The 11398-nt window shown below is 45.9% G+C and overlaps 1 protein-coding gene across 1 annotated transcript; it reads left to right on the forward strand.

Moving 5' to 3' along the window:
• Positions 1-292: 292 nt before the first annotated feature.
• LOC133922256 (UV-stimulated scaffold protein A homolog) lies at positions 293-2815 on the forward strand. Its single transcript, XM_062367500.1, has 2 exons — positions 293-644; positions 746-2815. The coding sequence occupies exons 1-2, from the start codon at positions 372-374 to the stop codon at positions 2603-2605; spliced, it is 2133 nt and encodes a 710-aa protein (XP_062223484.1). The 5' UTR covers positions 293-371; the 3' UTR covers positions 2606-2815.
• Positions 2816-11398: the final 8583 nt, after the last annotated feature.

Here is an 11398-nt window from a genome sequence, read left to right on the forward strand (position 1 = left end):
TGACGTTATGCCATTGATCTACGATGCCATGGCCTTTTGCACTGTGAGAAACCACGTTAGTCGAGAGCTTCGAACGTACATTCTACGTAGCATAGAATGACGCTAGAGGTTGTGGCGCTATACAAAGGATCCATCTTTAGGTATAGTTTATTGGATAGTTCATTTGTAAAATAAGGTTTGCAAAAAAAGGCTAAAAAGTAAAAATTCCCCTGAGCGTAACTAGCCTGAAATGGACCGACATCCACGGTTCGGCTCGGGCCCACAGGCCAGAGAGGCAAATCCGGTTCAACCGTCACGGCTTTCCCCGCCGCCCACAAGTCGCACCCACCACCGCACTATCGATCGGTCTCCTCTCCCCGCGAATAGCCGCCATGCCGCGCCTGACGGTCTCCTCCTCCTCCTCCGGCCGCCACCCTCCGCCACCGCTGCCGGACGGAGTGGAGCTGAGCTGGAATCCCTCCTCCTCATCGGCGGTGGCGGAGTCCCCCATGGCGTCCCTCATCGAGCGCGCCACCTCCACCACCGCTCCCTCCGTCGACCCGGCCCTCCTCCGCGCCATCAAGTCCTCGGCCCGCGCCTCAGACGCCGCCATCCGCGACGCCTTCCGCCTCCTCCTCTCCCTCATGTCCAAGCCCCACTCCCACGTGCGTAAGCCTTCCGCCCCTCAATTTCCCTGCACCAATCCCCAATTCCACCAAACCCTAACGCGCTGATCTCTTCGCCTTCCTCCACACTACTTGCGCAGGTGCGGCTCCTCGCCTTCATCATCGCCGACGAGCTCTTCATGCGATCCAAGCTCTTCCGCTCCCTCCTGGCCGACGCGCTCGACGGCTTCCTCCCGCTCGCCGTCGGGTTCCGCCGGGCACACCCGCTCCCGCCGCCGGCCGCCTCCGCCGTGCTGCTCCGCAAGGCCGCCATCCAGGCGCTCGAGCGCTGGCACCACTTCTTCGGCGCGCACTACCGCCAGCTCCGCCTCGCTGTCGAGTACCTCAAGTCAGCTCGGGTCCAGTTCCCCGGCCTCCGTGCCACCATTGAGGCTCGCGCTGTCCGTGAGGCTCGCACGCAGGAGATCCTGGCCGCCAAGGTTGAGCAGCTGCGCGAGAGCCTTGCCTCGATCAAGGCTGAAATCCGGTCCACGATTAATGAGATCCGCAATGGGTTGGAGATCATCCTTGCCAAATATGAAAAGTTTGAGGGTTATGTGAACGACAAGGATGAGGAGCAGGAGATTGTGTCTCTGTCGATGCGGAGTATTAGGATGGCGTCATTGATGGCTGGGGAGTGGGTATTGGAGACTCAGGAGAATGAGGCAGTTTTTTATGCACTGAGGGAAGCGTACCGGTTGCTTGTGTCGAAGCATTTGGTCACTGTCCAGGAGTGGATATCTGTGCTTGTGAGGGTCGATCTTCTGGATAACCGGTTCAGAGATTCTGCATTGAAGGAGTTCATTGATGTTAAGAATGAGATACGGGCAGTGAGAGATCGGTGCAGTGAGCTTGGTCTTGACCTTGATAATGTTCATAGGCGAAAGGGCGACCAAGAGGAGGATGACGACTTTTGGGTGGAGGGAGACATAGAGGTCCCTAATCCTGCCAGAGTCCAGAGCAATATAGATGTTACAAGCACCAGCAAGGACACCGGAAAAGGAAAGAGGGTGGTGGGTGGAGTGAAGTCTGATATTGCTAAGGAACAAGTTGCTAGTAATGGATCTAGAAATCTTGACCCGGAGAAATCAAGGCTCGTAGCAGAAGCCCCTGTGGTGCCATGGAGCTCTGTATTGGATTGTTGGGGCTCTAGTGGGGATGCACATGTAAACCAGAGGGGGCTTGAGCTCGAGAGCCATTGGGGTAGGGTGGATAATGAAGCTGTTATACCTGCAGCAAAGATTGCTGAGTTGAATGTTCATAGTTCAGTTTATAAAGAAGCCCCAGTTGAGATCCTACCATGTCATGCCCCTCTAAAGAAAGGAGGACTTTGCCAGAGAAGGGATCTTAAGGTATGTCCTTTTCATGGACCCATTGTCCCACGTGATGCTGAAGGAAATCCAATTGAGCAGAACAGTAGCAGTTGCGACGCAGAAGTAAATCCTATTGAGCATTGTGACACAGGAGGAAATTCAAATGAGCTGTATGGAAGTAGTGATGGTGAATATATCAAGTATTCATCTTCTTCAAGAATGACAAATATAAACAGTGATTATGGAGATAGTGATGGAATTCATGATGTTAGTAAAATTACTGTAGAGCAGTTGGCGAGACAGGCAATTAAAAATGTCCGGAAAAGTGACATGGATCACAAAACATGGGAAAGAGCCCAACGTGCGAGAATCCGTCAGCACAATGAAGAGGTTCTGCGGGACGCAGCGATTGCTTCAACTTCCCACTCTGTGGCAGCCTATGAGCAGCCTCCGGAAGCACTGGGTCGACAGGGACGCCGAGGTAAGACAAAGGTGCCAACACTGGCATCGATGCTGAAGAAGAAAGTTACCACCAAAGATAGAATCGCGAAGAGGCTTCTGAGCGCTCGTGCTACGGATGGAACAAAAAGAGAGGTTTCTCAGAACGAAGATATGAGTTACAGGGAAGCGTTTCCAAATCAGTGGTAGCAGAAGCAGCTGATTTCTTCTTGTATAGACTGGATAAACACGATAGCAATGAAGTGAGTGTTTTTTCTGTGTACAATTGTCAGCTAAATAATACAGAATCGTTTGCTGCTTAGATCAGCCAAAACTGTAGGTATAATTTCGGATATTCAGTTCTTGTACAGTGGATCGAATAAGTTCCTTCTATATTTCTTTTCTGTGTTCAATTTTCCATATGTATTCTCATGTCACCCCAATAATACGCTTTGCTGCATTCAAATTGAACTCTTTCTTGAATAAAATGATAAATCGTGCCCTGTTATGAACTCATGATGCATCAAGTAATCAAATTCGTAATCGGTTGAACATTATCCCTTGCAGAGATGATTTGGACTCTCTTGACTAAACTGTGCTTGTTGCCTCGATTTTTTTTTTCCTGAGCGGCGTGTGCAGTTACTTCTGCTGTCTCGTTTCTCAGTATCCATTTCCAACCTGCAGTGCGTCAATAGTCAACAAGGGATGTACCACGTGGGTAGAAGGCACAGTACTGCTTTTCGCCCTCTACGTCGTCGTCGTGTTCTTTTTGAGGATAAAAGTTTATTCAATTAGAGCAGTACAGAGATGAGTGAAAGGTTCACCCATTGACAGTCTTGTAGCGCTTGTTGCGTTGGACATCTCCCGTCATGACTAAGATTTCGACATGAGAATTGGCATCGAGCTGGTGGAAGGATCTGATGGGTCTCCTTTGCAAGCTTATGAGCTATCTTTTTTTTTTTTGGGAAAATTGGATCTTTGCCAACGTTATGTTGGTGATTCGAAGAATTGCCACCCAATTTTTTTTCTTCGCTCTTATACCACAAATGCATTTTCCGCTTGGATAATTGCCATTTTGACCCATTTCAGCTCATTTTTTCTGTGGCGTGACCGTTTTGCCCCCTGCTGTATTTTCCCTTCCATTTCCACATGAACTCACATTCTGTTGAAGATTAGTTCCTAACAATATATCTGTAATCAAACAGGGATTCCTTCGAGATCAAGATTCGAGCAAGAAACAAGATACACTATGTAGACATGTTTGTGCTTCCGATATGAAGTAATACCATATGTCCTGTGTGAATAATGTTGTATATGATTATCTCGAGTATGAGCAATGTAGCTAAACCTATTACAATGAAGGAGATTTAATCTAGACTAATCTAGGGTTGAAGTTATCAAGTATCTCCGATTGCTAGGGTCTTGGCGTTGCTTGCCTCGAGTTGTGTATGTGTAGATTATCTCGTTGTTCCTGGGGGTCAGGGACCCCGCCTTATGTAGGGATTAAGGCACCGTATTAGTCCCGGCCGTAGTTAATAGGGAATCTTTCATCTTGTCGGCTAAGGCAAAGCAGATGAATCCAATTTGGATACTAGTCGTACTCGAGTCGGATAACCTCATCGAGACCTTCCTATATATGTTTTTGAGATCTCCAAGTGCATCGGGTCCCATAGATTCGGGTCTATAATATCCAGAGTTGTTAAACTTATGCATGGTGCACCCTGTCCATATGGCGTACTTCTTATGTGTATATACCCTATAGTTACATATTCGACAATAGCCTCCTAACTCTGCTTAGTGGGAAAGGTTTCCACAAGCGTCCACTCGAGTACCGCCAAGTCTAGGCTTGGTTGAGTAAGGTGGATCAAGCTTGTAGTCGAAAGAATCGAGCAACAAAGGTCATGTTCCAAGTATCGAGTGGAAACATAGTTGGGTCGAGCGCCCCGCCGTTGTCCGCACTCGAGATTTAAAAGACACAAGACTCGACTTATCGACACCCCACTCTGAGTAGAGTTGAAAGAGAAAAATCCAAAATTTGAACCGTTGGGTATAGTCGCATTTAATGCGTGCGGATGGGCATGCAAAGATTCGCATGACGCCATCACTCCGTCTTTCACGCTGAACGAGGCGTCATAGTAACATGAGTGGTTACCAAAGAGACTGTAAGTCCTGGCTATTTATCTATATGAACCTAGACTGTAGTCATTCTTTCACCCTCTCGTCGTCAGTCTTCTCCCACAAGCTTTCATCTTTCTCCATCCAAGCACGCGCTGCCGCACATAAACTTTAACTATGGCTTCCAATTCCTCTACAAATGCCACCGCTCCTTCCTCTCCTGAGAACAAGTCTGATGCGATAGTCACCGCCGCCTCTCCCAAGCAATTGGACGAGATAAGGCTCCTGACAGATGTCTGGTTAATCTCAACGATGCAAGAGTCAAAGCTCCAAGAACTTGAAGCCGAAAGAATCATTCCTCCTCGCGAGCTGGCCAACTGGAGGCCGGCGTCGGGTGAGGAATTCCCCTCCTGTTAATTTGATCATGAGATTGTGGTGTCTGTGTCATTTTTCTGATGCAGTTTCAATGTTCCCCCTTCTAAGTTCCTTCTCACCATACTCGAGTATTACCGAATCAAGCTTTACCACCTGAATCCCAACTCGATCACCATGCTCAGCGTGTTTGTCCACGTGTCTAAAGCCTTCCCTGGTATCGTGCCGAACTTGAATTTGTTCCAGTATTTTTACCATTTGAAAAGGAATACTGAGAACAAATACATTGGAGGCTGTGGTTTCCAGCTTCAAAATGGGATGAAGAATTTCTATATCCAAGTTACGCTATCCTCCTCATGGCAAAAAGATTGGAAGAAACATTGGTTTTGCGTCTCTAACCCCGACCTAGTCAATTCTCAATTAGTCTATAAGGGCCTCCATCCCTACCCAAATCCATCTTGGTCAAAGAAGCACCACAAGTCTGACCACACTGCCCATTACGTCAAGAGGATTGGCGAGCTTAGGCAGAGTAGTTTAACCGGGTGGCATGTGGCTAAAGACTTCATTAGTTGGAGATTGAGCCCGTTGAAATCACGAGATCACTTTGCTTAGGACTATGCCAGAGACGATGATAACTCACGGGACACGACCGGATATAAGATTTAGCTAGCATTTTGCTGCTTTTGTTGCTGTAGTCGAGCTCTTTTGAGTGACTCTTTCTTCTCTTTTTTTAGCCTTGACTTTGCAAGATACTGCTACCTAATTGAGCAAACTGTTTGCTGAAGAAGCGCAACCATGCTCCATTTATCCCTATTCCCTCATGAATCCTCGACCACCGGTGATAATTTTCTTGATTGGGAAAGTAGTACTGATTAGTACTCGTTTGACCTGATTCGTCTTTTTGATTCCAGATTCCAGTCTTCCACCAAGAGGACAACATCCCCACGGCCAGGGTCCTTGTTCTCAAAGTTACCTCCTCCTCCGGTGCAAGCGACAAGAAAAGCCCTTGCCCTTCAACCAGTGCTGTTTCAGAGGAAGCTAAGGCCAAGGGGAAAATGCTGACCTATCAAGAGGTCAAAGAGTCTCCTTGATCCAGGAGATCGCCCTCACCATCTGATCCACCACCCCTCAAGCGCATGTGGAGAAGAAGTCAACTTGATCCAGGAGATCGCTTCTCTAGCTGCTACTCCGGTTAATGAGCACATACTAATTGACTTCTAGTTTATGTGGGTGGCCTTTCATACAGGAGACAACCAAAACTCCTCATCGATCACCTCCTCGAGTATTCGTCGCACCTGATTACTTGGTAAGAGAGGTAACTTGAATCAAGTTGCCCCCTTTATTTTGGTCATTCTTTTGAGGATTTTCGTAATAAGTCCAGAATGATGATGAGTCATTATGGGTGGTTTTCTTGCAGGCAATGGCTTCCTTGGCTTCATCTAACCCTCATGTCATCTCTTCGACACAACCGATCCTAACTGCCGGTATGATGATGAAGATATCAATCTAGAGGAAGAAGTCAAATGTTCTTTCGAGTAATCCAGTTGCCAAAAGGTTTGACTTGAATATTTTCTTGACTTGCGGCCTTCCTTTCCATTCCTTACCCTGTTGATCGCAGGTCATCACGTCTGGAAAAGTCGAAGGAGTAGACACCAAGCGGTTTGACCAGCCAACTAGTTCTAGCTTCACTTGTCGCGCTGCCTCCACCTCCTCGAGTGGAACAACCTCCCAAGACTTGAACCCAACACAACGCCCTTGTGACAACACCAATTGTTGATTCTTGGGCAGCAATAGAAGCTCACATCAAAGCTGTAGGCAGCTAGGTAGTAGTCGCCAAAGCTCAATATTCAGCGATCAACCATACAGGCTGCCAGAGGGCCTCGAGGAGAAGGATATCCTGCTTGCCGCTTGTCAAAAGAGAATCAATGGTCAGTTTACCTATAGATCATTAGTATATCATTCGAACAACAGACAACCAATGCTAAATTATTTTTCATTGGCTTTCCCAGCTCTTGAAGCCAACTTGAAGATCAAACTTACAGCTATCGATGAGGCAATAAAATCCAACAAGAAGAAAGATAACAAGCTGGAAGAACTCAGAGGTGCTTTGAAGAAAGTGAAAATTGATCAGGATGCCATGGCTGCTAGTTGGGACTCTACGGTTACACCGCTTCAAAAGGTGAGGGATCAGACCCTCGACCGCATGAACCAGTCGGCTTCCATCAGTGCTGAGACAATGCTTGGTCTCCTCAAGAGCTACAACCCTAACCTTGACACATCGGTGGTGATAGAGGGGTTCGAGTGTCCTGCAGAGGAGGCAACAAATATTATTCAAAGCATCAAGCCCTTGATCCCCACCTTCGTCGAGTCTCTAGCACTTAGATTGCCTGAGCAGTCATTCTAGCTAGTTTCCTGTAATTTTTGACTCAAAACATTTGAAACTTGATATGTTCTTTGGGGATGTCCATAAACACTACTGCTATCTTGCTTGTCTAGTATGCTATTGCCACTATTTCCTTGTCGATGAGATAGAGTTGGTATAAGTAGATGCAATACTGATTAATACATGTTATGACCATCCTCAAAACTGGCTGATTATATATCCATTGACACCTGAAAGCTAAACTAGACAAATTATTAAATACATTAGCCCTTGAGTAAACACTCAAAATAGCCAAAAGAGTAAGGAAAAAGAACTAGTGCCAAACTAGAAAAAGAGATAATATGTTGGTTTTTGCAAATTTTAACCGACTTGCGTGCTTAGTCAACATGCGAACATGAACTCGATAGAGAATACACATATGGAACCGATTAGAAATTAGAACCTTGTGAGCAGTTATGCGCGAGATGTCTGACAATCTCTATACCGTTATGCCTTATAAGGTGTAGTTATCCATCATCGACCCAACATATGCCTCTGTTGGTTCTATCTAATGTAGTCGACACATAGCCAGATAAACTTTTACAAAAAATATATATTTATGAATTATGGTATTACTATGTAGCCCCCGACTCTCTGGTCGAGGAGAAGATTCTCTGATCGGAGAGTAAGAAAGAACATACTTGTGCCATCGAAAATATATGATGGTATCCCCCGGCTCTTTGCTCAATGACTGGATCGAGTGGAGAGTAGAGTCGTATTATTGAAAGTATGCGATGTAGCCCCCAACTCTCTATTTGATGTTATAATCAGGACAGAGAGTAGAGCTGTAGAATCAAAAAATACCTGACGTGGCCCCTGACTCTTTGCTCAATGACTGGATCGAGTAGAAAAAGGAGCATAAGTGATGACATTAAGCAATGTACCTGTCGACTCTCTAGTTGATGTGATAATCAATACAAAGAGTAAAGCATAAGCATAAAAAATATATGATGTCCTCCGACTCTCCACTCGATGACTAGATTGAGTGGAGAGTAGAGCATAAGCATCGACTCATTACTTTCAACCACATGCTTGAAGGCATCAATCTCTGAGTGTATGGCTGTAATTATGTCATGGTCATCAAATGAATTCAAACAGTATGGTAGGTGAACATTAAAAATCCACTCATGTTCGTGCTTGTTTTCACCGTAACTCTTGATTTGACGTTCCATAACGACGTAGCATCCCACCGTGCGGAGATTGGATGCACCATAATATCCCAACGATGCCTCGGCTTCTACCTGATGCACTAGCTTATGATCACCATGTAACCGAGGTGACCTCGAACATGCAACCGACATTATCAGATCTTGACAGTTTTGAGCCTTACGGTTTGACCCGTTCCCATGACTACAAATAGGGGGACTAGAAGCCGTTAGTTTGTACCCCAATCTCCTTCTGTTCCTCCTCGCTCATTGCCCAATAGTGCTCGTAGACCTTGAGATCATGGCCTCCACTACACCGTCGTCTCCCAAGCAGTGCCAGAAAACTGAAGTAGTTCCTTTCACCATGGTTCCATCGGGAATAATCATTATCTCTGTGAGGAACCATCCAAATAATATTCTAGTTAATCACCCAGACGATCATTTACATAATCACGACTTCAACGATTAACCAGAATATCATCCCGGTAGTCCCGGCACGTATTTTGTGCCCAAGATCGGAACACATGCCTTTCCAACGTAACTCATCACAACATAGCTTAATAAAGAGCAAGTAATTAACATTTATATTACAAGTATTTAGCCATGCGACCATTTACACCAATTTACAGCAAAAGACAACGATATCTACACAGCGAAAACATAAACCTATACAAAAAAAGAGAGTGGAGCTGCATGTCATTAGGCTCCACCTCAAAAGCACGACCTCCGAGAGTAGGATGAACTACTCTTGCCCACCACCCTGATCGGTAGGCACGAAGTAGCCAAACACCAGCTCTTCCTCACTGGTGGCACCTGAAAATGCAGGCATGAGTACGAAGGTACTCACAAGACTTAAACCATATAGAGCACATATACATAGCTCGACTCCAAGGATTATGAATTGAGCCATTAGTAAGGAAAAGCCACATGGTTAAGTTAAACATAAGCGGTAAGCAACTTAGACACATAGATGTGAGCAACTAACTTAACCAACAACAACATAATTCTACCCAGCCATAACCAACTGAACATAAATAACTGGAACCATTGTGAACATATATGAAACAAATATCAACTCAACCATCTCCTACATATCCAGCCATCAACCACAAGCGAAAACTCTACGACCGATGCAGATGGACAGAAGCATGCTCATGACCGAGAGCGCGGCATTTCGAAAAGTTTTTACACCCTGCAGGGGGATACTCCTGGACCCACATGACTTGAGGATCATACGGCTTGCATGACCACATAAGTCCATACAAGGGGGTACTCATGTCAACCTTTCCCAATAAGCCCCAACGATTTGGATCATGCATCACTCGGCGCGGAGGTACTAGAACTACTCCCAGAGCAAACTAGCACCTCTTACAAGCCCGCTCGCTCACACCGTCGATGTTCACACCCAAATGACCACAGCTACAGAGGTATTCAACTCGCCTTACCATTATATCGGCATGTGGTGAGTAAGGTAAGTGCTAAAGCCTACTACACTGATGATCCTTACTTAAACGCAAGCGGTCTATGGTGTCCGGGTTCCTCTCCCGGCCTGCCCCCAGGACTTACCTCCGGAGCAGATAACACCCCTAGCACCGCCCACATCTCGCCTCATACTAACCACTCATCCAACTATCATCAACCCATATCCAACATTGTGATCATTATGAAAGTAAATATCGCCTATGCTCGCGAACAATGAAACAATCACCGCTCGACTTCTACCAAATGACCTATGCATTGCTAAGCATTTCGATATTACTTGTAACCTAGATATCCGCAACATACTCAAGGCGACAAGGAAAGGATGAACAACAAAATAAGGTAGAAGTAATGCATTCAACATAGGATCTACCCATTTGTACCCGATCTCGACTTGACACATGCAAATATACATAAGCATAGTTCATCAATTTTAGACTTCATTCAATTGAACAAAGGTGCAATATGATTAGTTGCTTGCCTTGCTGCTCTGGTGGTTGTCTAATACTCCTCACACAACACTCATAGAATTTTAGGAGGTTGGCATCGCCTTCAACCACGGCTAGGTCACGTGCCGGTTCTTTGCTTACTAAACAAGAACGCGTGCAATGATGAGCATGAATAAAGTGCAACAATATATGCTACAATATGCATCACAACAAGCTAAATGGATAAGACATAAGAAAGAACACGAAATTCGCTAACTAACAATGCCGGAGAAATACAGAAGGTTGGAGACTCTTTAAATTTCTCTGGACTCTCTGGACTTGAGGAGTCTCTGGAAATTTCTCTGGACTCTCCAGAGATTTACGGAGTCTCCGAAGATTTCTCCGTACTCTCCGGAGATTTCTCCGGACCTTGCGCAGAATGAAATTTCAAGGTGAAACTTTGGTTGATTCGATTCCAAATCGAAGAGCAAGATTTTGTAATGGCTCATGGGGGTCTAGAACTCACTCACCAATCTATCAACTCGATTCCTAACTAAATTTCATCCACAATCCTCCAATTTGCTCCAAAACACTTCACAACCCAAACTCCAAATTCGAAATCTATCCAACCAAAACACGGATTCTTGCCATGGATGCCTAGGGGACTCACCCAAGATGCTTTGCCGAGCTTGGGGACCGGTTGAAGGAAGAAAGCTTAGGAAGAGGAAGAACACCGGTGCTTCTTGTGCTTCAACCATGAACACCAAAAGGCATCAAAACTGGCTCAAATCCTTCAAGAAAACAAAAATGAATTGGTGGATGGATATCTTACGAGCTAGTGATCGCGTAGACACCACATGCGCACCTCGATTCCTTCTCTTGAGGTGGGATTTTGTGGGGAAGGAGAGAGTGCTTGAGAGAGAGGGAGAGGGAGCATAGTGGGGAGAGAGTGAGCTGAGGGAGAGAGAGGGGAGCATGTGGGTGCTACCCCTTTGGATGATGGGGCCAGCCAGGAGGGCCCACGTGGAAGAGAAAGAGGTTC

Source organism: Phragmites australis, chromosome 6, assembly GCF_958298935.1.
Source record: "Phragmites australis chromosome 6, lpPhrAust1.1, whole genome shotgun sequence".
Lineage (NCBI taxonomy): Eukaryota > Viridiplantae > Streptophyta > Magnoliopsida > Poales > Poaceae > Phragmites > Phragmites australis.

Coding starts and splice junctions, on each gene's coding strand:
- LOC133922256 (XM_062367500.1), top strand. CDS start 372: ATGCCGCGCCTGACGGTCTCCTCCTCCTCCTCCGGCCGCCACCCTCCG. Junction 645..745: donor TGTCCAAGCCCCACTCCCAC/GTGCGTAAGCCT, acceptor CTACTTGCGCAG/GTGCGGCTCCTCGCCTTCAT.